At 32.1% G+C, this 25,492-nt stretch overlaps 2 protein-coding genes across 2 annotated transcripts in view; one reads left to right on the top strand and one right to left on the bottom strand.

The window, feature by feature from the left end:
- Positions 1 to 1,216: 1,216 nt before the first annotated feature.
- LOC129230727 (2',3'-cyclic-nucleotide 3'-phosphodiesterase-like) lies at positions 1,217 to 16,648 on the bottom strand. The gene is made up of 6 exons (XM_054865146.1): positions 16,538 to 16,648; positions 16,003 to 16,371; positions 9,308 to 9,464; positions 7,643 to 7,847; positions 3,900 to 4,000; positions 1,217 to 1,948 (listed from the first exon to the last, which is right to left on the bottom strand). The coding sequence occupies exons 2-6, from the start codon at positions 16,365 to 16,367 to the stop codon at positions 1,451 to 1,453; spliced, it is 1,326 nt and encodes a 441-aa protein (XP_054721121.1). The 5' UTR covers positions 16,368 to 16,371; positions 16,538 to 16,648; the 3' UTR covers positions 1,217 to 1,450.
- Positions 16,649 to 21,908: 5,260 nt separating this feature from the next.
- The window catches only part of LOC129230370 (2',3'-cyclic-nucleotide 3'-phosphodiesterase-like), a 38,130-nt gene continuing 34,546 nt past the window's right edge, over positions 21,909 to 25,492 (top strand). The window contains exons 1-2 of the mRNA XM_054864768.1: positions 21,909 to 22,216; positions 24,511 to 24,667. Of these exons, the coding sequence (XP_054720743.1) occupies positions 21,909 to 22,216; positions 24,511 to 24,667 (465 nt within the window). The remainder of the gene's footprint in view (positions 22,217 to 24,510; positions 24,668 to 25,492) is intronic.

Genomic DNA, 25,492 nt, shown 5'->3' with positions numbered 1-25,492 from the left:
CACTGACCACTGAATTTCAATCCTTGCTCATTCAGATTCGTAGAGGTTTACAAATCCTTTTTACATTCGAGTTCAAATTATTAGCTAGCAAACGTACCTAAATGTCACCACTAGAGTGTGAAAGATAATTTCGAAATTTTGCAAAAGTATAATAATGTTACGAGTTCTATGCAACTTCAAACTTTCTTTGAATGACGACACAGTTCTTGAGAAAAGCACAGATTTTTTTACAGCTATGTACAGGAAATGTAGTTACAACTGCTAAATCAATCATCAGCAATTAAGCAAATATCAATTAACATCATAAACTCAACAATGGCACATGTATGTACATCCAAATATGCAAATGCCTGACAATAAACAGAGCAACGGCTCAGACGAATCTCAGACAGTTAAAAAGCATAACTCTCATCTCATTCACCAGATGTCCGGCGTTTTATAATACAACGTTCTGTCACTTTCTCATATTTTCTTTTTATTCCATACACAAATCTTATCATTCAGAAATGGGGGTCCGTTTACTTTATTCGAATGTAAGGGGGTTGTACATTCATTGCGAGAAACTATTTGCAGGGGATGTTACTAAGACAATTTTAGATGAAAGATAATGAAATAAACGCCAAATTTAGCTAGATTACAACAAATTAATCATAAAAATAATTACTATTTACAGACTTTGTAACAAAAAGCTTCCTAAATAAAGTCGCCGGTGATGTTGCAAATCTTTACTTTCAAATTCTGGTACTCAAACAACAATAATTCAATATTTTAAGACCCTTGTGTAATAAAAAATATGTACCTTAGCAAGTTAAAATATCAACAGTATTTTGAAACGCTATAAATAAAAATAAATAATCATAATTCATTTTTATCCTAATCGTATTTTTTATAATCCTAATTCAATTTCTTCTAGTTTTTTAATTTCAAAACCTCTTTCCCCCCTTTGTGCATGTATGTCGGTTTATAAAATCAGCCGCTTTATAATATCTAACATCCTCAGAACAAATATTATTTTAATAAAGTTCTGATATAAAAATGCAAAAGCCATAAATTCAGAAAACAAGTCTGGGTTTTCATGGAAAATTTGTCTGAAAAACTGAGAGAAGCCTGAGAATTTCATTTTTGAAAGTGAGTCAGAACCACTCTATGATGGTTTTGAAAAAAATATATAGCATAGGTATGTATTAGATAAAGCATAAGAGCGCATTTATTTTTAACACACTTTTATTAGATAATAATGAGTTTCAAACATTATATAAAACTTGTAGTATGTCAAAAACTTAACGAAATTTACAACAAATACATGATCAAGCAAAACATATTTCATGAATTTGCAGTGTTCTCTAAAAACAGCTTTCAATATTATTTTCTTCAGTGCTTAACAAGCTATCAAAATAGTCATTAAAATTTATAAGAATTTAAACCAAGCACTTGACACCTTAAGCCTAAGTTATGTATACAACCCAGTAAATATGGACTTAAATGTTATTTTCTGTGGTGCTTTAACAAGCCATTCATTGTTTGGCAAACGATACGATAGTACGCCATTTTCTAATTCAACCGATTGGGTTCTCTCATCCTTCATTAAAAGAGCAGCATCAGTCAACTGCTGTTGGAGCTTTGGAAAGTCAAAAAGCGTGTCGTCATTATGAGCAATGTCAATGAAGTTGCAACTGCAAAGACTGATATCTTCACCATCATCCCAGTCATTTAAAATGGCTGTTTTGGAGACTTCTGAACTTTTTTCAAATGGAATCGACTTGCTGTACTCACAAATATTGTTGTCAATTCGAAGTGCATGTACAGGTATGTCCAATTCATCATCATTATTCTTCATGATTAAAGGTTCCATTTCCTGAGAAACCTCAGTAATTCCAACAATGCTTGATGAAGATATCAGATAACCTTTCACTGTAATTTCAAACATCTTCCCGTAACTTTCTTGCACCTAGTAAAAGAAAGGGGAAAAAATGCTTAAAATGTTTTTACAAGTACATGGTGAGTCAAAGAATTTTTTAGACTTGTGCTGAATTTCAGTCTTTAGTTGCACAGTCTGTGTAGTTGTACTTTCAGGATGTACCTAACTATCAGCTGATCCCCAGCTAAAACCCCACTACATTTGTTCACTATCTCAAAAAATATATAGATGTTCCTTAGAGTAGTGCAATTTTTAATGACTATTTTTAAGCTTAATTTGTCTGTCATAATCCCTGTTTTGCTTCCGGTTTTTAATTGTTGCTAGAAACAATGAAAAATAATCTTTATACATAAAGGGCTAATCTCTGTCCGGATGTCCGGGGTAAACTTCAAAACTACTGGACGGATTTTAACCATTTTTTCACCATTGATAGCTACATTATCGGGGAACAACTTAGACTATAATTTAGTGCTAAAAAACTTAGTTTAAGAACGTTGTGATCGAAAACAGTAAATGTCATGTAATTTCCACATCAAATGATTAAAGATTAAACCCATTGTTTCGAAAATTCATTGCCTAACAACAGCAATATTAAAAGTAATCATAATGTAAATTTTGAATCAAGGCCTCTCTGGAGCAAGCATGATATTTATTGCTTTCTTAGGAGTTGCATCCTTATCTTTATACATAAAGGGCTAATCTCTGTCCGGATGTCCGGGGTAAACTTCAAAACTACTTGAGGGATTTTAACCATTTTTTTCACCATTGATAGCTACATTATCGGGGAACAATTTAGGCTATAATTTATTGCTAAGAATCTTTAGTTTAAATAGGGCGTGATCGAAAACTGTGAATGTCATGTAATTTCCACATCAATTGCCTAACATCGTTGCCTAACGACAGCAACATTAAAAGTAAACATAATGTAAATTTTGAATCAAGGCTTCTCCGGAGCAAACATGAGTCCAAAGTCATTTTAAACATTTGGAAACTCACTTTTTGCACACTTAGGTAAACATAGTAGAGAGCTTGTTTTTTTTTTTTTTTGTGTGTGTACTATTTAAGTAAATAAAGCGCACAGTTTTTTTTAGTAATCTTTGTTTTTGTTAGATATATTTTGGAAATTCTTCAAATTTTTATATGCTTCACTTTGCGCTTTCATTTCTAACTCTTTCGTTCTTTATACTTATTGCTGTTTTACTTTTAAGGGTAAGGATGAAGCTCAATTTTTAATGACGTCAAAGCGGTGTGTTTTGAGTTCTTTCAGTTAAAACAGAAAACAAAAGAAAGTAGCGATTGTTTCTCACAATTATTACTGACCCAGGCAACGCCAGGTATTTTTGCTAGTAGAAATTATAAATTATAAATACTTCCACTTTTTAATTGTTGCCAAAACAAGGAAAAAATGAATAAATAAATTGTTTATTAAATTTAACAAGGTAATTTCTAGGCTGAACTTAAGTAAGAATATATTTGGGCATTTTCAAAGGCTTTTTCTTTTCACTTTACTTTTCAAAATTGCTTTCAAATTCGTACATACAAGCCAGCAATATTGAAAAAAAAAAAAAAAAAAAAAAAAATGAAGGGTAAATATAAGCTATTCTCTTTTTATGCACACAATGCATTTATATTAAATATGAAGTCAATACCGTTTTTTCTTGTTTTAATAAGGGTAGGTAATAGATAAATAAGTTTATAATTTTAAATAGTTTTAATTCAAAAACCTTTAAAATAAAACAGAAAATTATTTTTTAATTCTAAAGACTACTTGGACCAATAGCTTGATTCATACTAAAAAGTATTTAATGAAACAAGTATATAATTTCTTGATTAAAACATTCAAAAATTGCAGTTAATCTTAATATTGTTATATTCAGGTGAATTCTAAAGCAGCCAATTAAATTTATCTTTAATGGTTGATCTATTCTAACATGCTTTACTATTTCGTTATTATTAAAAGAAAAAGATAAATATAACTTACTGTATCCGAGAGATAATACTTTTTCATTTCATGAAAGTATTTTGAGTGTTTAGCCAAACAAAAAAGCAATCTTCTGGCTTTGAATCGAGCAAAAATGTCATCTAGCAATTATATAAAATATGAAATGTTATAGATACAATTTTATATTCATATTACTTAAGTACATTCATATTACTTAATAATTACTTAAGCTTGTGATAATGAAATGTCATAATAAATTTGTAGAAACTTAAAAATTAAATTACATGCCAAATTCAAAATGAATATATTTTAAGCTTTATTAGTTAAGAAGTTCCAATAATTTGAAATGATTTGGACCGACACTAAGCTCCATTACTGAAATCTCAGATTTTGCGAGGTACAATGATAAAATTGAAGAGGAGAATTCAGTTTTATATACAACAACAGGGTGGCGACAGGAACTGTGAAAAAAAGTTCCCTGACTTTTCCCTGATTTCCCTGATTAAGTTCATTAAATTTCCCTGATTTACGTCACCAATGATAATGGTTTTCTTTCTTTGCTCTACTTGAAATCCATTGTATGTTTGTATAAAATGCAGTATTTTAAACGTTTTAAGTTGTGTAAAGTTGTTGAACTAAAGATATATTTTAAAAAGATGCTACTTTTTTAATAAAATGGTTAAAAAAAGCGTATCAAGTCGATTTTTTTTGGGGGGGGGACCTACAAAATTAATTTTTTCTACAATGGGAAGATTATAGAAAATTAAAAAAAAAAAAAAACTTTACTTCCAGAAACACCATTTAGCATAAGAATTTTAAGAAATTATTAAAATTACTCTTAAAACATATATGTATTCATGATAGAACTAAAAAGTAATAGAAATTATTTTGAACTAAGTTTTCAAGCAGTATAATAATTGTTGCAAGAATAACAAGTAATAGTGAAAGAAGAGAAGCAATGTAGTTATTCTTATATAACTAACTTTGCATAAATATTGACATATTTATGCAAAACAGATGAAACCATTTGACAACCATTCATGGATTCATATATATTCATCCATATTTTCTCTAATCAAGAACATAGAGTTTAATGAATGAACACAGCATTTTAACAATGAAAAAATAAAGATATTTACGTAAGTACACAAGTTAACTATTTCAAATGATTTCGGTATGTAACAAAAAAAAATCTTAGATTGCTTTTGTAACAAACAACTTTGAAATGCAAGGAAAAGAAAAAAAAGCAATCAGTTAATTTCAAAATATATAAAAGAAGAATACAACTTGGTTATAAAATTAAAGAATCAATTAAGTCTGATGAAAAACTTTTATAATCTGCGGTGACAACAAAAAGTATAACGGCAACAAAGGTTTTTTTTTAATTGAAAGTTCCATTTTAGCAATTAAATTAAAAATGCGAAGAAGTAATAGCTTTTAAGCTTTTATAGTATTATTTCAAAAACCAAAGATTTCTTCTTGAAATCGTGATTACAGTACGCTAATTACTTCGAGACAATGAAATAAAGGCAAAGGAGCTAAGGCATTAATGAAGGCTTCCTCTTTGCCTGTATGGTTGTTTATCTTACATAGCATTGAAAGCGTAAAAGGAAATTTCAAGCTAGGTAAAATAAACAAACTAACAGACACAGAAACAATCTTAGGAAGTTCATCCTGTGGTTAATAAGTAAGATTTGACGTTGAGGAAAAAGATGCACAAATATGCGGCAGTGTATAATCGCACCTCATTAATTTTACTTTTTTTTTTTTTTTTTGAACAGATAATTGGCGGAAAATGCGTAGGGAATTAAGGTACTTAATTTTGTAAAGCAAAAAAAAAAAATTTTTTTTCTTCATAAAATCAATTTTCCCTGACTTTTTGTTATTTTTTCAAAATTCCCTGATATTTCCCTGACTTTTCCCTGATTAATAAAGTTCCCTGACTTTTCCCTGATCTCCCTGATCTGTCGCCACCCTGAACAAAGCTTCCTTAACTAAGTCAGCGGACCCCTTTCATGGACCAATATTCAGTATGGACCTCTGCCATCAGAATGTATAGAGACTTGTAGTTAACTGAACATAAATGGTTATGAATTAGAAGGAAACGTCTCTATTTAAAAAAAAAAAAAAAAAAAAAACACTTGGAAGGTAGTTATAATGCTCAACTTAATTTACAAAATCTGGAGTACATAAATTAAATAAATCAATAGGTGACAAAATTATTAAAATATAAGTTGTAACAAATGGGCTTAGCTTTTCTAATGTGCAGTTGGTATTTTTTTATTTTTCAGACAAAGCCAAATATAGGGATAAGTATGCTGGAAGGTAGTGCAGTCTGAAATTATGTCTTTAAAACATACATATTGTATGCCAATAAACACACAGTATATTAATATTATACAACAGACATATTGTAAATCAACAGACAAATTCTATATGTCAACTGACTGGATGTTTTTTTGGCAAAGCAGAAAGCTATTTGACCACCTATGCATGATCTTGCTACATTTTATCTGGAGACGTCAGGAATTAGTGGTCAATGAACAACTCATACTTCAAAATTGAAAATTCTGGTTTCCAAATGCAAAAGCATTATTTAATATACCCCCCCCCCCCGTCCCAAGTGTGTGGTAGACTCCCTGCTAAGGGTCAGAGGAACCCCAAGACATCTGCTGACCACAGCTTGGAAAGCCCTGTCACACAAGAAAACTGAGATTTTTGAGAAGAAATTCTGTTGCCTGCTGTGTTGTTGTCTGACACTTTTCGGGAAAAAAAAAAAAAACCATGTATGTAAAATATTTGCGTGCTGCAACCTATAGTAAAGAGCAACATATAATGTTACCATGCTTTTTGCACGTGAGCTCTGATCCTTTTCTTTTATCCTTTAAATCTTAAGTTTCATCAATTTCTTCAGGCTGGTGGCAAAAATTTCCATTCACTTGTGTGCATATGTGTGGAGGGGGGGGGGGGGTACATTCTATAAGTTTCTTCAGGTTAGCATTAAACTGCATTTTAAAAAATTAAAAAAACCACAGCTTTTATATTTGCTTATGAGATGTTAATGAAGATTTTGATTTTTTTAAAAATCAAGATGTGGGTTTTTTTATTCATCCCCTCTCCCCAATAATATCGCTAAAATAGTAGTTAAATAATTAAAGAAGCCTAATCTTCTAAAATTGAAAATTTTCTTATCAGTTTAGTTGACTGGGAGCATTTCCTAATAAGCAGACTTAGATAAAATGAAAAGCTTTCTCCGAACACAAATCCTAACTGGAAAAATTTCTGCAAATAATTATTTTGCCTGACTCACCCTTAAATAAAAAATTAAATTTATATTCAGATATGAAAGAGACAAAAAAAAAGTGGTTTAAATCATTTAATTTTTTTTACAATAACATATAGTTTGCTTATTTTTCACCAACTGAAGAAAACTGCCAAAACCATTATTTTGTTTTATACATGTGCTTTAAAAGCTTTTGGAGAAAGGCTTTAACATAAATAAACTGGGATTTTCTTAAAAATTCCCTTTAAAAAAAAAGAAAATTTTTTTAAATCAACGTTAGCAGTTTGAAAAAATAATTTCTGCAGAGACAAAAATTTTCTGCGAACGCCGTTCGCGCGTTCGTCTATATTATGCAAGACTGCTAATAAGGTTATTCCACCATTTTAATGTTCTATAATATTCAAATAAGCATGAAATAAAAATTATGAACCCTTCACAAACAATGTATTTAATATTTTGAAGTATACATTTTATGTTTAACATTACAAATATACTTTACCTATATTATAGGCATCAAAAACACTGCAAAATTTTCCATCTCCTAGCAAAGCTTCAAAGATTTCTCTTACTGAATATAAAAGGTAATAAGAATCTTGTGGGCATAAAAACCAACCAGTAAAGTTTGGCATAACATCTGACCATTTTCTCATTCGTCCTTTAAAATATTCTAAAGTGAGCCCATCTGTGTTATTTTTTTCAAGGGCCTGCAGGTATAAGAAAAATTATAACAGAGGTAAGAAAAAAACAATTCAAAACTTCATATCATTTTGCACTAAGACAATACAATTTCACACAAAGACAAATGCTTTTTACAACATACAAATGCTGCATGTGCTTCAATAGAAATTTCGAGATGGATACAATAAGTAAACAAGACTAGTAAAAAAGTTTGAATTGATTTCAGAGGAACTTTATCTTTTTCTGTAAAAATGCAGATAAAATGCTGAAATTTTTTTAGGGTTTTTAGAACAAGTTTAAAATTTTAGGAAAACTAGGACAACTCCTACCTTTAATCGATGCTACAGGAAAATACTTTGAGAAGCAATAAAACATATATAAATTTTTTCTTGTACCACTTTCTAAAACATTTAGGTCCTGCCCCTTGATATCACTAAATTGTGAAGAGAAAGCTTGGTAATACACCTCCAATTGGACACCATTTAATGATGTTACTTTAGTTTGCATTAAAATTACTATAGATTTATTAATGCAAACTAAATTACAACAACAATAAAATATTTTTTAATGCAAACTAAATAACAATTAACAAATATAAGTCAAAAGCCCTTTTGGAAAATTTGATTATAACCAAAAAAAGAGGTACACTAATAGACTTAACAATTCTTACATAGCAAATTTCAACCTTCTACAGTAAACTGTTTTTGAGTTATGCAAGATACAGACATTACGAAAAAACTCGTTTCGTTAATTAGGAGATGGTTAATAGTGGGCTTCAGAGGCCATCAATTTTGCAAGTACATGCAATCATACAGATGTGTCGAAAAACTTGTTGAACCCCATTCAGGGTGAGTAAACTGGAAATTAGACTGAAATTTGGATAAAAATTCTTGCTGTACCATCAACTGGTGTAACTTTGACATTTGCAGGTAACGCTGGCCCAACAAACAAAAAGATTGTCTGTACTATATTAGACATAGAAAGTGATTATCACTTATTTGTTTCAAGGGCCCAGTCTAAGCAGCACTGCCTTGACTTAATAATTAGTGTTAGTATTGATTGATGTTCCATTTGTTCAGCCAATGTTACTTTTAAAAAAGGCCTACGATATTCCAGTTGATGGTATAGAATACTTCCCTTACTGCACACAAGGAAATGAAATTCAACAAACCATCAACAAGTATTGCAAGGAACAAACCTGCACCTCAGAGTCAGAAGAATGTTATGGTAATTTTACAGGAGAGAGGAAGAACTTTTTTCTGGCACACACACATGCAAAGGATGGGATGCGTTCTTTTAACCCTCGTAAAAAATTGAAAAGGATTAAAAAAAAAAAAAAGAATTAACATTCACATGGTTCAATACCAAATAAGTTTCTAAATACAATGCACTAATAAATGGAAAGTCACAATTTTTGGTCTTAAGTCAGTCTGATTCTGAGGTACAGAAATTGGAAAATTAAAAAGAAAAACAATAAACTACTCACCTCTAAAGTTACATCAAATTTATACAGCGTTACAGCCATAATAATGGTATAATTGTGCACCGCAGCTAAGTCTAAATAGTACTGCATTTCCCACTTTCTTATATGAGTATTTTGTATTATAATTGGACTTTGATTGTTTAAACAGGCAGCTTCTGCTCTGTTAAATTGAAAAAGAAAAGCATAATTAAAACATCTGCAGAACATAATAGTTAAAATAAACTTTAACAGATAACTCTTAATATATGAAATGAAGGTAAAATTGCATAGAAGGTTCAAAATATTTCATAACAATACTAAAACTAATCATTGTAGAAGAATCAAGTATAATAAAAAATTATTAGAATGCTGCTTAAATCTTTATCGTACACGGTCATTAAGAAAAACAGTAGCTTTTGTTTAAAAGTTTTTGGAAAAAACTATGTGCTGCATTGTTTTAAAAATTATTTTATTGAAAGTAATCAATATTTTTGCAGAGCCCTATTTCAATTAAACTGGCCTATCAACATGTGAAAATAAAGTTCTGACATTTACTATACTGACTTTTGAATGTCATCAAACTGTTCAATCTCAATATAAAACTTTTTGTTACTTTTCCATTCAAGGTATGTCACTTGCAGGGGTGCAAGTGGACTCAAGTAAAATTTAAGTCAGTATGAAATTTTTGGAAACTATGAAGAAGCTCCTCTTGGATGCCTAAATTTCATGCTTTCGTTTCTAAATGAACACTATTTTATTAATACTTACTGCTATTTTAGTTTTTTCATGTTGAAGGATATTGCTTGATTTTTAATCACGTCAAAATGGTATGCTTTGTGTTCTGTCATTTAAAAAAGAAAACAAATGAAATAGTGATTGTTTCTCATAATTATAACTGACCCAGGTTACAACGGGTATTTTTGTTTTATTTTTTGTGCTACTTACGTTCTTTTGAGGGTTTATACTTACAAGGTGGTAGGCCCATATAGATAGAATTCATCTATTTTATTATCCTAAAGATATATGTTGCGTTAATAAGCACCCAAGCAACACCCGAGTAATAAGCTAGTAAATTGTAAAAGCAATGTGGTTAAAAGTCTTACATAAATAGATCCTTAACTGTAAAATTACTGAAAATAAAATGCTGGTTACAAATTATAGTAATATTATGAATAAAATCAATCATCCACTTTAATAAAGCACAAATCTTTTTAGTCATACCTATGGGTGCAGGACCTTCCGTCTCAGGACGTATTTCCGTCCTGACGAAATTTAGGAGACGGAAGACGGGACGGAAAGAAATTCGACGACTTTCTGTCAGTTTTTACATTAAAAAAAAAAAGAAGAGGAAGGAAAATTGGGTGTTTGGAAATATATGCTTTACCATTTCATAACCAGGAATTTACATTGACATTCTCTCGGGTTTTAAGGGCTTGTTTTGTTTGTTGCATGCTTTTGGAAGTGTGGCTTTTAGACTCTTGCCGTTTTACCTTTTTTAGGTAGCTCTGTTACTTACAACTTACTGCATTGCAGGCTGGAGTTGCTTGCTATTCTCACAGCCCCCACGACCCCTTTCTCTATTATGGCGGTTGGCTACATTTAGGTTTTAGGAGCTACAATATGAAAATGCGAAGAGACATACACACAAACATAAAAAAAAGACCCCCGCCCCTCGCTTAAATATCACATTTAAAACTAAGTTTATACTGATACAAGAGTCAAAAGCTTAAAATTCAAATGAAGCACTAATTCCAGAATCAACAACATCTATATGTGTAGAATTTTTGTTGAGCACACATGCGTGTAGGGAGGGGGGGGGGAATCAAAATATTTTCCGTCTTGAACACATCACCAAACTTGCACCCATCGTCACACCATTTGTGGTTTATAAACCCCATTATTTTTCATTCAATATTGATTGTCATCAAACTCAACAGTGAAGAACGGTAGACCCTCATTTCATGTGGATTTGAGGCCTTCTTTTTGTTTTATGAGGGTGAGTTTTGATTTTATATCGAAGTAGCAGAAAAAGGTTTCCCTTCCCTTGGAAACAAAATGTTCTGAGAATGCTGCCAGTATGTAATGAACATCATTTGGCATGCTTATAACTGAATTGAGGTCACTGAAGACTTTTTTTTTTTGTGCTTGGTTCCAGATTTTTAGAAGAGCTTTTAAAAGTGACGGAGGATGAAACAAACATGCAGGCCGTCAGAAGACGGGGGGGGGGCATCACTCCGGACGCCAAGATATGTGAGAGGGGACGTAAACTGAGCTTCTGCTGCATTACAATTTAGTATTGCATCTTTCTTAAATGCTAAGACAGATTTAATAGATTTAATTCCTGTCTTTTTTGATACACAAAGATAAAAATGTTCAGTTATGTAATAATTAGAATTTTATTATTAATAATTACAATATGAAAATATTCAATACTTTTCCATTAAACACCCACTATAGTTAGAGCGGGAGTTTGGCGGCTTTAAAAGCAGGCAAATGCTCATCTCTATGTGTACTGAAGTATTCTTAACTGGATTTCCATATGTGTGAGTAGAGGGGGGGGGGCTCTTAGGATGGCCCTACCAATGAGGATATCAACATTGATGACACACTACGTAGGAAGAAGATTTTGTTATGGAAGTGACGTGAGAAATCATTGATGCGTTCTCATTAATGCTTCATCATAGAACTACAGTGAAAAACAGTTATAGTCCCCAACAAACTATCATAACCAACTATTTTTATACAAATACAAAAGTGACGACCAGCAACAGGCTCTGGGCCCAGCTAGACTGGTCCTGGTCAATTTACAATCCCCAGTGAATATCAATGGCCCTCTTAAAACTATCAACTCCTTTGCTCATTACCACCTTTTCCGGTAAGCTGTTCCAAGGTTCCACTACCCTGCTAAAATAATAATTTTTCCTAATATCCATGTTAGCCTGAGATTTAAATAGCTTAAAACAATGACCCCTTGTCCTGTTTTCAGTGCTAAACTTCAGCCCCGTAACATCTTTCATTTTAATAAATTTAAACAACTGAATCATGTCCCCTCGGTCTCTTCTTTGCTAAAGACTACATTTTTAGCCTGGAATCATAATCTAAGTGGGAAAGTCCATTTATTAGCCTTGTAGCCCGCCTTTGAACCCTTTCCAATACATTAATATCTTTCTTAAGATAAGGAGACCAAAACTGAACAGCATACTAAAAATGAGGTCTTACCGAACTTCTATATAAGGGCAAAAGAACTTCTTTAGATTTGTTTGAAATAGATCTATTGATAAACCCAAGCATCTTATTGGCTCTGTTACTAGCAATGCTGCACTGTTGGCAAAACTTTAAATCCTGACTTATTAAGACCCCCAGATCAGTAACTTTGTCTGCCTGACTAATGACTGAACCTTGCAAATGATAACTTGTACACTTATTTCCATGCCCTAAATCTAGCACTTGACATTTCCCAACATTAACAGCCATACCTTATTTATCAGCCCATTCCGTAATATGATCTAGATCCTCTTGCAGCTGATTTGCTTGTTCTTCATTTTCTACAGTCCCCATAACTTTGACATCATCAGCAAAACAATTCATGTTCCCAGAAATATTTTTGTGAATATCGTTCATAAAGACAATGAACAAAACAGGCCCTAACACTAATCCTTGAGGAACCCCGCTTAAGACCTCACTCCAATTAGAATAATTTCCCCTTACAACTACCCTTTGTTTCCTTCCGGTCAGCCAATTTTTTACCTAAATGAAAGTCTTCTCTCCTATTCCTATATCAGCTAATTTGCTAAGTAGAGCAACATGAGGTACCTTATCGAAAGCTTTTTGAAAATCAATGTAAACAACATCTACAGGCTTCTTATTGTCCAAAGCCATGGTAACTTTGTCATAGAAATGTAATAAATTAGTTGCACAAGATTTTTACCTTTCCTGAAACCATACTGAAAACTAGTCAATAGATTATTAGTCTCTAGAAAATTTACTATCTTAATTTTTATCAATATTTCAAAAATTTTGCCAACCACCGAAGTCAGACTCACAGGTCTATAATTTCCCGCACTCCCTTTAGATCCTTTCTTGAAGAGCGGTGTAATGTTAGCCAGCTTCCAGTCCTCTGGCACTGTCCCCGAGTTATAAGAAGCATTGAAAATATTTACGATTACATCTGCTAATTCCAACGGCACATTCAACTAAAACTACCCATTGAGTTCATTCATGTTTTCTTTATACACATCGGGCATATATTTTGAAATAATTACACTCAATTTATTATCTTTCACTAGAATGAAGAGTATTTTTTTAAGCTCTGGAGCCTAACCCCTATTTTAACACTATACAGTTGAAGACCATTATAACACACACCTTGGGGCCACAGCTTTTGCGTTATACAGGTTTTTGCGTTATATAGATCATTTCACAAATCTTGAAACTAACATACAGAATATATCTATATATTAGCACTTCAGAATGAGTTTTATCTGCAATGAATATTAAAGCACCAATATTACACTTAGTTATTCACAAATAAATGTGTTTCACAATCAAAAGAAAGTGCATTATCCTGCACTTCTGCTTGCTTCATGGTTTGCATAACAACTTCATTTTAAAGAGCTGTCTGGTATTTTGATTACTAACTTTAAATTTAAAAGCTTTGAATTAAGATGGAAAAATGAAAAATTTTCAAAATTTAATTTGCCTAACAATTTTTATGTTTGCAAAGCAAAACAGAGGGATTTTTCAAGCTTCAAAACCTATTGTTTATTTCTGAAAAGTTGCGCGGTTTATAGAGAATTGCGTTAGGTCAGCGTTATAACGGTCTTCTACTGTATTGGGTGTTAATTTACGTGGCCTTTGGTGGAACATAACCCTTGCATATAACAAGGGTCTACTGTACATAAATTACACAAGGATGCCATTTTCTTTTTACCAGTTACATAAATATGGGCAGTTCTCAAAAGGTGGGAACAAACACAGACTTCAACTTTGAAGCTTCAACACCAAATAACTTTCATTTTAATTAACTCTAAAATTTTTGAGGTAAATTATAATGCTGTATAGAGACAAGAATTGACATAAATTATGGAAAAAAAGCTCTTCAAATGCCCTTAAAAAAATATTTTCTTTGCTAAAAGGCACAATTTTGGACATACCAAAACGTTAACTGAGCAAATGTACCATTAAAAAAAATTTTTTTTAAATTATTTCCATACGTTTCAAAAAAAAAATTAAAGGTATGAATCTTACACTGAATAACTTTTTGTTAATATTTTACACATATAACAAAAATAAAGATAGATTATTTACTTTGTAAACGATTTTAAAAAAACGTAACTTTGAAATTTGATGTATGTCCAAAAGTTGCGATCTTTAAAATGCTATTATTTGAGAACTAAGTATATGATGTTTTCGTTTTAAAGGTATTTATCGATCCTCAGAATCAATTTTTAATTGTTTAAAAGTGTTTTCATAAGCTTTTATGCAGTATCTTAGAAGAAAAATGATTTTTCTTAAACATACATGTGAGATGTCCAAATGGCGTAACGATCTTGATGCCGATAATTCTGTCCGTTTATTCATAATTTTTGATGATCCACTGTCTTCTAACCTCAATATAAAAGGTTATTATAATGTTATCTTCTTTAATCCATTGGTATTTTGCATAATTAATACGTTACACATTGAACAATGCATAAATTACAGTAGTAACATGGCTTTCTATGATCGAACGAAAGCCATTTTGCGCTAACATCGCCAAGCAAACTTCCGCTGGCGACATTGGCGACAACACAGTATACGATACGCTCAAGGTTACCAGAGGGGGATTCCAGTTTAACAAATGTAGTTAATCGTCAGCTGCACCAGTTTTGGCGACGTTATCACCTGCGCTAGCAATTTTTTTTCCCGCCGCTTTTATTATTTTAGAATTTTTTTTTTCTCTTTCTTTTAAACATAATTTAACGATCTCGAAATAAAAATACGAATTTCTTTTTTCAATAATTTTTTTAGACATCGTTTTAATTCTTATGACATTAGAAAAAATATTCGTTATTAAAACTGATGTCATTTTTTACATTCTTTCTTAAAGAATATTTTGTTTATTTTTCCTTTAAAAATATATATGTCGTATTTATTTGTTTCTATTTTTATTCCTTATTTGTCCCAATAAATCAAACTACAAGTTTGTATAATTATTTCCATGAAGCTTTTTTCTACCTTTCATCAACTTCTTCAAAATCATTCCAAAACTTTATTATATGTAAAGAGCAGTATGTATAGCCATTCAAGTACTTCATTAATATCCTCTTTATCATTAAATTGCAAAATTCAAAAAGTAGTAAATAAAATTTTCATTGGAAAAGTTAAAAATCAGATTAACAGTTGTCAAAAATGGTGAAACTTACATTATGATGATGTCCAAAATCCGTTACCTACATGACAACAATGTCCAAAATCTGTTACCTACAGATTGCTGATTTAATTTGCTAATTAACAATTTTTACAAATACCTGCTGTCTTTTCATGTTCATATTTTGTGTTCTAGGTATGCATACTATAGAATAAAAGAAAAATTGATATCAAATTCGAAAATTTTTGAAATTGCTCAAAGTTAACTTTTTTGTTCCCACCTTTTGAGAACTGCCCATATGTCAACTTAGAAATAAACACATAAAGCAAGTGAAATAAAAAAATACTGCAAAAGTTTAATCTATATATACTTTTTCTGGCAATATTCATGGGATTCTTTAATACTCTCTCTAGTACGTTCATTTGGGAAAGACCTATTGAAATAGCGATCAGCACAGCAGTAAGACGAGTTTGGGTATTTCTTCAAAATCATATCACTTAGAGTAGCTTTCCCAGTACTCGGAGGTCCTCGAATGATGAACATTATTCTCCCATGTTCCTGAATAAAGGAAACAGTATCTTCATGAACAATGTAGGGAAAGTCAAAAACTTCCTCCTTGTCAACATCACTTCCTAAAGGATACTTTTTCCATTTTGAACCAATGTTGCCACCCAGACTTTGCTTTTTCCTATTAACGTTGCTATCAAAAGATTTACCATGTTCAAATTCTGCCATTTTTCTAGAGAAAAAAAAAAGAAGCATATTTAGGATAAATAAGATTAGTTAAGGTTAACTTTTTATGAATCAAAATTATTAATTCAAAATTTAATGAAACAAATGACTTTTTTAACACCAGTAAAAGCACAAACAACATTGAACCTTAAGTGGCAAACAATGTACTATACCTATCACTCTGGTCTCCAATGAAGGCACGATGAACTTTTGAAATCTTTTACGCTTTTGTAAAAATATATAATTTTCTGCAGGCACAGCAAAGCAGACCCAATTTACTTCTGAATCGACCCCTGGTTAGATAAACGAAATTTGGTAGGCGTGTTTATAGGTCTGAAAGATAACACCAATTCAAATTTCGTATGCTTCAGGCCAAAGTGTGGCGCATTGCGCCATTCAGAACTTGCAAATCAGGGTTGCTTAGAATGCGGCTAATTACATTGAATATTAATGAAGTATTTGACATTTGAGATACATTTTCTTGCGCTTCAATTAACCTGTCACCCTGAAAATTTACTCAATTGAACATATTAACTAGACAATTTGTATTGTCCAAATTTCATAACTCTACAATTTTTTCTTGGTGTTGGGATTTGTTCGTTTCCCCGTCTGTGTATATTTTTTATGATTAGTACAGTCGGATCCCGACTTACGCGAGGGATGCGTTCTAAGACTCCTCGCGTGAGTCAAAATTTTGCCTTGTGGGAAGATTGTGCGTATATGATTTTTTTATTAACATACTCAACTATTTTAGACATTTTTAAACATCTTTCAAACTGTTTTAGACGATTTTTTAACTATATATTACCGTTTCTTACATAAAGAGCTGAATTTTTGCAGTATTTTTAGAAAATACTGCATAAATCAACATAAAATACTGTTACAATGTGCTAAATCAATGAATAATGGAAGAGTAAGACATAAAATAAAACATTACAGTGCGTACAGTGCGCACTGTACTACAGTATAGCAATAAGAAAGCAATGCACTGTAATAGTATTGTACATTAGATGCAATTATATAGTTACATTTATAGCTTAAAAATTGAAGATAATGATTTATGCTGCACAGTTTGATCGTTATTTTAATATATATTTTTTTTATTACCGTAGCTTCGCATTTACTTTTATAACGTTTCATATATGGTGATACCCTTCTTTCAGGGTCTGTATAATCCACATCATAAGAGCAGATTCCAATTTCATACTGTTTGCATTTTGCTTAGACACTACTCTGCGAGCTTCTTATTGAAACTAAGTTCTGGTCTTATACAGATTGCCATCCCCCGTCTGTGTATATGTCTTATGATTTGTACAGTCAGATCCCGACTTACGCGAGGGATGCGTTCCAAGACTCGTCGCATAAGTCGAAATTTTGCATTGTGGGAGGATTGTGCGCACATGACTTGTACGTATGAAAGATTCAATCATACCTAATTGTCATGCTTCCTTCGACCCACTTTCTAGTTGCTCAAGCGTATCAAGAATCTTTACCTTTTCTTAAACTGTCACAAACTTTTAATGAAACAGCATGCCTAGGTGCCACAATATTTCATCCCCTTTAATACTTAGAATAAATAAATGAAAAATGAGGAGTGGTTATACACACTAACAAAGCGATATTTAGACTAGTGCGGTGTGTGAGAACTTGCGTAGTCAGTGATGCTAAAAAGATGAAAGTACATTCACAGATGCAATATTTAGTAGTCAGTAACGAAGTCAACACTTAGCATCATGATACTTTTCCAAATATTTTTGTGTTGCGAGCGAGAAATTCACTTTAGCTCTAAAATTCGTTGCTCATGAAAAACTCGCACTATAGCTATTTCGCGTAAGTCAGATTGCACCGTAGCGGAAGTCGACTGTATACAGGTGAAAATTGAACACAATAACTATATCTTAATTACCAAATCCTAATCAATCTAGAAAATCCCCAGTCATAAAATGACAGGTGCAAATGTCTTCCCCATTTGCATTTCATTTCATTCATACCAGCAAGAAACCCAATGAGAATGAGTTCTGTTGCAATTTGTGATTGGGAAAAAAAAATTTGATTCAAGATGTCAAAATTCAAATGGATGCTACATACTGGACATTTTTTTTTCCATTCTTTTGATGAATTTTGTTTAGTCGCATCACTATAGCAGTAGAAAGTTGTAGGAATAAAACAGAATATGTTTGGTATACAATTTCCATTTTTGAGAAATCCCCCCCCCCCCCGAGAAGGATTTCATTGAATTAAACTAATAAGAAAAAAGATATTTGTGCACTTTCTTCTATTTTTCACAAAATGTAAAACGGTATAAAAAATGAAGGGCTTTGAAACCAGCCTGTTATGCCATAAAGAGACTGCAGTTTCGTCATTGTTATGGACTCATCAGTCTGGAATAGATAATAATCGCGCTGGAAGCAGACGTTATCTCATTGAAGCTGAAAGTGTCAACCAACTCGTCTAAAGTAAATTTAGCATGTTAGTGCAACACTTTAAAAAGTACAGCATTCAAAGGAAAAAGTTAGGTTACACTATACAAAGATTTTACTCTGCTCCGATAGAACCGACTGTGATTTGAAACCGTTATAAAATCATCCACAAAAATTTTAAATGTTCATGATCTACAGACGAAAAATTTACCTTAGTTCATAGAAGGAAAATTTTCTATAGCTTTACATTCAAACATATACTTCCCGAAGCATGTGAGACGTTTTACCAACAACTCGGATCAGCAAGAAATATCGATCAAAATAATTTAAGCTTGTAAACTAATTCTTTTAAAGTGAATGACTTATCATTTAGGAATTTCAACACTTCCGAACAAACCGAAACTCAAACTCAAACTTAAACTGTGTCTCGTTGCCAAAACTTATATCCATTTTACTCAGCGAAACATCGAAGCCCAGCTTACGTTCGACAAGCTCAACTGGTCGCAACCAGTCGAAAGATCACGCGACAACTAGATCTTTTAACCGGTGAGCTACCGGTCGCTCATCGAACGCAACCCGATGAACGAACTGTATTCAAAAAGTGCCCACTTAAAAGTACATTGATGAAGATTTTTGGTTTTAAGATAACAAATATACTTTTATACACGATCAGATTGGTAAAACCATACCACGTGATCTTGCAAACCACGTTTTACTCCATTCATTGTGCATGTTCGCAAAGAGTAGCCGATTGACCACCATTATTAATTACTGAAAATGTTACTTTTATATTTGGCAACAGTGAATTAATAGCAGTTTCGGTTTTGAAAATGAAAACTGGTTCGTTGTAAGTTTTGTTCGTGATGAGATAATTTTAAGCAAAGATAAGGTGTAATTACCAGGTAAATGTATTTCTTAGTTTACTTCAAGAAACAGGGTCTTTCCTGAAAAAGGAATGCATAACTTTCTCCTAAAAGAACATTGTCAACACTATTCTTGAGAAAGTAAGAATTTGCAAAGAATGAGTCACGTATTTGGAGTTAGAATAAAAGCCCTTTTCAATGCAAAAAGATGCTATTTTGTTTACTTTAAACCGTCTAGATATGAATTATAAAGATTTTAAATTCCTATTATATTATTATTTCCAATTTTCTAAAAGTTTGGTAAGGTTTGGCAGAAAAACCTGCGTGTTATTACCTCAAAAAACATGTAAATGAAATTGATATTTATGGAAGAAATGCGTATATCTCGTGAATTTTCGTGATATTTTAAGAAAACTCTATAGGATAAATGTACATATCAGTTGACTAATTTCTGAAATTTCCAGATATTTACCATGAAGATAGATCAAAAACTTTTTTTATTCTGTGTTCTTGATCCCCTAATTGCATGCGTGATTTAACTTTTACTGAACACTGTCAGCTGAAGCATACCCTTTGCATGAGAATAATTACAGAACAGTTACCCTCTCATTTCTCTTAAATTTCGAAAAAGAAAAAAATGTAAGTGCCAGAGTATGTATGGTAATTACTACTTTGTGTATTGGGTAACTATTTTTTAAATATATTTTTTGTTAATAATTGTAGTAAGTTTATCTACTAAAGAAATAAGCTAATAATTCATTAATTTTGGTAAAAATGATATATTTTTTCTTTGTTAATACTAGAGACGTACCGAGTACTCGGTAACTTCTCGGTACTCGGCCAATATGCCGAGTACTCGGTACTCGGCCAAATTTTGATCAGATACTCGGCCAATACCGAGTAGTTGCAAAAAATTGAATATATTAAAATTTACAAAAAAGCTCAAGCATATATAATTTTTTGCAACCATTTACAATTCAAATTTAAATTTTGAGAATAATGAAGTTTGAAATACTTCAATGGAATAAATCTTGGTTCGAATGTCTCGAAAGTTAATAAAACTTTTTTGTTAAAAATTGTGCAAATATGGAATTTTTGCTACAAACTAAAATTAGTTATGAGATATATAAAAATACCTTAGCTTTAAAAATAAAAGGAAATAAAACAACATTAGAAGCATAGTGCAGGATCATTGCAGACATGTGTTTTGGCGTTACGAGGAATTTCTTTTTCAATGCACAAAATGTGACCTTGTTGATTTAAAGGCATCCGGCAAAAGTCGAATTTTTTGTCGTATGCCTTTACATTCTTTAGTTCACATGTTATGCACTGAAAAGACGATCCTTGTAACACAGAAAAACGTGTCTGCAGTGTTCCTGCACATTTGTTTTTTTGCTTTTAAAAATTATTAATGTTTAGCGAACTAGACCTATAATAAGATAAATAAATACTTTTGTGCTGAATAGTAAAGTCAGAAATTTGTGCTTCTACTTACGTTGTTTGTTCTGACTTTACTAGACCTATAATGAATAAATTTGTATAATTTGTTTTAATTCCAACTTGATAAGTCATACCTTTTATTTACTCATTTTTAATTTAAAAAATATTATTTTTGCAAAATTTTGTAGTTAAATTTCAGCAGGAATTTAGTTTAAAAACTATTATATGGACAAGGAGGTCTATACTACTATTTCAATAAGTTCAAAATTCATCGGTGTGTGTCGGTGGTCCTTCTTTCAACATAATTGGTACTGGGAAACTCGGCCGAGTAGTGAAAGGCCGAGTTACTCGGTAACTCGGTACTCGGCCGAGTAGTAAAAAGCCGAGTACTCGGTACTCGGCTACTTGGCCAAAGTGCTACTCGGTACGTCTCTAGTTAATACTTAAAGCAAGGATGCCCACCCCCCTAAGGGCAAGGGTGCACCCCCCTCCATATCACAAAGAACCCCAATGAGAAAAATACCCCTCATAACAACTCCCCTAAAAAATTCAATGTCGCAATCTGCGCCATGATCCCCCCCCCCCTAGGTGGTCATCCCTGCCTAAATAAACATGATGTATTTGCGATTTTAAATGAGTGTTTATCAAACATTTTGTCTGATACCATAACCAACATAAAGCCTTATATAGCGTTCCCCTCTTATAAGGCCAGTTTTATACAGTTTATTTGGGTACCCTCATAACAAGGTTTGACTCACTAATGTTTTAAAATTTACTTTTTGGTACTATTTCTGATTAATTCAAAGATTTTTACATAGGTCATGGCTTGTTCAAAACGATTTGATGTAAAGAAATATGTTCCTGGATCTGATGCTGATGCAGAAGATATATTTACTTTTCCATATATTGTTGACGAAAACACGATAAATTATATCAAAAGTCATGGAAGAATCATGTTCATTATTAGAGGAATGCCTGGAACAGGCAAGAGATCACTCAGCAAATTAATTGCCAATGCATATCCAGGATCTGATATTTTGAGTGCCGACAACTATTTTAATGCAACGTTTACATCTCAAATGAGGTCTAAAGATAGCAAAAGAGAGTCTCATTTATATTGCCACAAGAAGTAAGTCCCTTTTTCTAATACTGAAAAGTTAAGGTTCAGATTAGTTGTTATGTGTTAAGTACTGTGTAAAATGGAATCGGTTATCCAAAATGCAGTGAAGGCTCCTCCATTTGTGAAACTGAGCATGTGAATCCCCTCAAAAATGAAGAACTATATTTATTAAGGAATTAAACATGTATGAAAAAGCTTAAATACAAAGCCGTATTAATATCATATCACACTCCAGAGTATCTAGTCCTACAGTGTGTGGTTTATCGGGTTGACTCTGAAGGCAGCTCTATTTTTTGATCTAGATCAAAATCTGAGCCATCTCTGGTCCAGCACCCACAGAAATATTGATTCACTTGGAGGAACATATTTAACTTGTCCCAGTCACCACTATTGAACACGGAGGATCTTTGACCAGCTGTCTTCGGCCCTGAGTCTCAGACCTTGCCAATCAGGTCACTACGGCCTTAAGGCCATAGACAGAGAAGGGCCAGGTCAGACATTGCTCGTACTGAAAGATTCATCTGTTTTTACTTGCTGACAAATGAAGCAAAAATAGTGCATTCAAATTCCTATATCTATACTAATAATATAAAGCAGTAGAGTTTGTTTGAACCCGCTAATCTCAGGAACTACTGGTTCGAAATGGCAAATTCTTTTTGTGTTGAATAGTCCATTCATTGAGGAAGGCTATAGGCTATATAAAATTACGCTATGACTAATAGGAGTGGAGCAGCAATAAAAATAGATTATGAAAATGGTAAAATTTATATCATAATATAAAATGCTTGGAACGTAGAATATGCATAGCCACAGTGGCTCAACCTGAATGCATGGGCTTCGTGATCCAGTGGGCGTGGGTTTGAGTCAGCCATGAGGCATAACTGAGAGTATTTTTCAGAAAAAATCCTAAACGATGCTAAAAATGATTATAAAATATATATATTTATACGTATTGGTGTATTATTTTTCTTATAACTTATTGAATTAAAAAAGCTGAACTGTTTGTTTGTTTGAACGCGCTCATATCAGGAACTACTAGTTAGAATTAAAAAAATCTTTTTTTGTTAAATAGTCGATTCACACACATTGAGGAAGGCTATAGGCTATATAACATTACGCTATGATTAATAGGAGTGCAGCAGCAATAAAAATGTTATGAAAACGGAAAAATTTATTTCTATACTAATATTATAAAGATGAAGAGTTTGTCTGTTTGAACGTGCTAATCTCTACTGGTACAAATTGAAAAATTCTTTTTGTGTTGAATAATCCATTTATTGAGGAAGGCTATAGACTATTTTGTTAAACCAGATTGACCAAAATATTTGCTATTGTAAGTTAAATGTTTAATTAATTGTTTAGTTCTATGAATTTCTAATAGATGGCAGGGTAAGTTTAGTTTTATTAAATTCCTAATACAGTGAAACCTGTGTATAACAATACTGTCTATAACGATAAACCTGTCTATAGTGATATTTTCCTTGGTCCCAGCAAAATGTCAGAATGAATAATCAAACTGTCTATAATGATAACCTGTCTATAACAATATTTTTTTAAGTCCCAACAGTATCGTTGTAGACAGGTTTTACTGTAGATGGTGGGGTAAGTTAACTCTTCGAGAGGGCAATGGCCGACAGTGTCGATAGCTGTGAGGAACCATGCCCATGCTATGCTGTTGTGATCATTGAACAGATTTTTGAATGCGTTTTTTTTTTTCGATGTTCAGGTACATAATTTGTTTTTGTAAGATTTTTCTATTGGATTTGTTTTCCTTATTTCGTCAACATTTGTTTTCAATTTGATTTGTTTTCCTTATTTCTTCAACATTTATTTTCAATTTGATTTGTCGTATTACTCAATAGTGATTATTCTTTGTAACGTTTTAATTATAGCACAGCTTATTTGGAGAAACAGTTTAAATTGCAGGGGGAAAAAACTGCTTCACTCCCTAAAGAGCAGGGTTACGGTAGCGTGGTTGCTTGGCACGTTATGCGATGAACTATGTAGTTGAAGGATTATTTTGAGTTTTAAAGCTACTGTTAATATTTTTATGTGTTTTGGCGAATTGATTTAAATTTCAAAGAGACTTTAATAGGTCTTTTGAAAAGGTGTGTATGCATTTTATTTGAAGAAAAATGATCATTCACATCAAAAGGAGGGGGCGTGGAGTTTTTTGTTCAACGGATTTCCTCCGACTTCTTAGCATGGGCATTGCCATGGGAGTACTGCTAGTAATATACAAAATTGTTAAAGTCATTCTTTTAAATGTAGTTTTCATTAGTAAAATTTCTGTTATTTTGCAGTGTTCTTAAAGCCTGTAAAAAAAATGTGCATCCCATCATAGTATGTAATTCTCATGTGAAAAAAGTAGAAATGGATGAATATTTGAAAATTGCATCTAAATTTAACTATACCATAATAATGGCGGATACTTCTCACAAGTTTATTATAACCCCAGAGGTGAGTGTTTTGTAAAAACTATTTTAATGTTGCATTGTAAGAAAAAATGTTTTCATAGTTCAGTTCTGTTATCTGCTCCCCCCTCCCCTTACTTTCCTAGGAAAGTACAAGAATTCAGTATAATGAATGTGTCATAAAATTAGGGCAACTAAAACAAGTAAATATTAAGCAATTGTACTTTTCCTCCAGATCAGTGCAGCCTTTGATCATAACTTCTCTAAGTTCTACTAATTTGAAATATTCCAAAATGAAGCAGAAATATCAGCAGTTGACCCATAATAATCACTTTACATAATTTCCCCCATTAGCTGTAACAAATTTTATTCCGAATGTGTTGTCTATCCTACCTTGAGAAAACTGAAACAGAAAGACAAAACAAACATTAAATGCCGAAAGAAAAAAAAACAATTTATAATGTAAAAAGTGATTTTAAAAATATGTTACATAATACGGATCGACATCTACCTCTTTAATTTTTCAAGAACATGCACAAAAAAAAAAAAAAAAAAAAAAAATGCAAACAATATTTTATTATTTTTTGAAAATTTCCTAAATACTTGCACTTTTTGCATTTCCATTTGCAAAACAAATAACAGCATCTGGCTGTTTACTTTGGCCCTAAATGGTTAGCTGAGAGTAGGTCATGGGCTGTTGATTATGTTACTAAGTCAATTCTCTGAATATAGCAGGCAACCAAATACAGTATATCTTCGGTTTATTGAAACCCGATTTAATGATTTCCTCAATTTAATGATACATTTCACTGGTCCAGATTTGACTGCATTGAGTGTCTATGCACCTCAATTTCACGATATCCTTGATTTA

The sequence above is a fragment of the Uloborus diversus genome, chromosome 9 (assembly GCF_026930045.1).
Source record: "Uloborus diversus isolate 005 chromosome 9, Udiv.v.3.1, whole genome shotgun sequence".
In the NCBI taxonomy this organism is placed as follows: domain Eukaryota; kingdom Metazoa; phylum Arthropoda; class Arachnida; order Araneae; family Uloboridae; genus Uloborus; species Uloborus diversus.
Note: the sequence above shows the minus strand (reverse complement) of the source record. Positions and strands in the feature narration are given on the sequence as shown.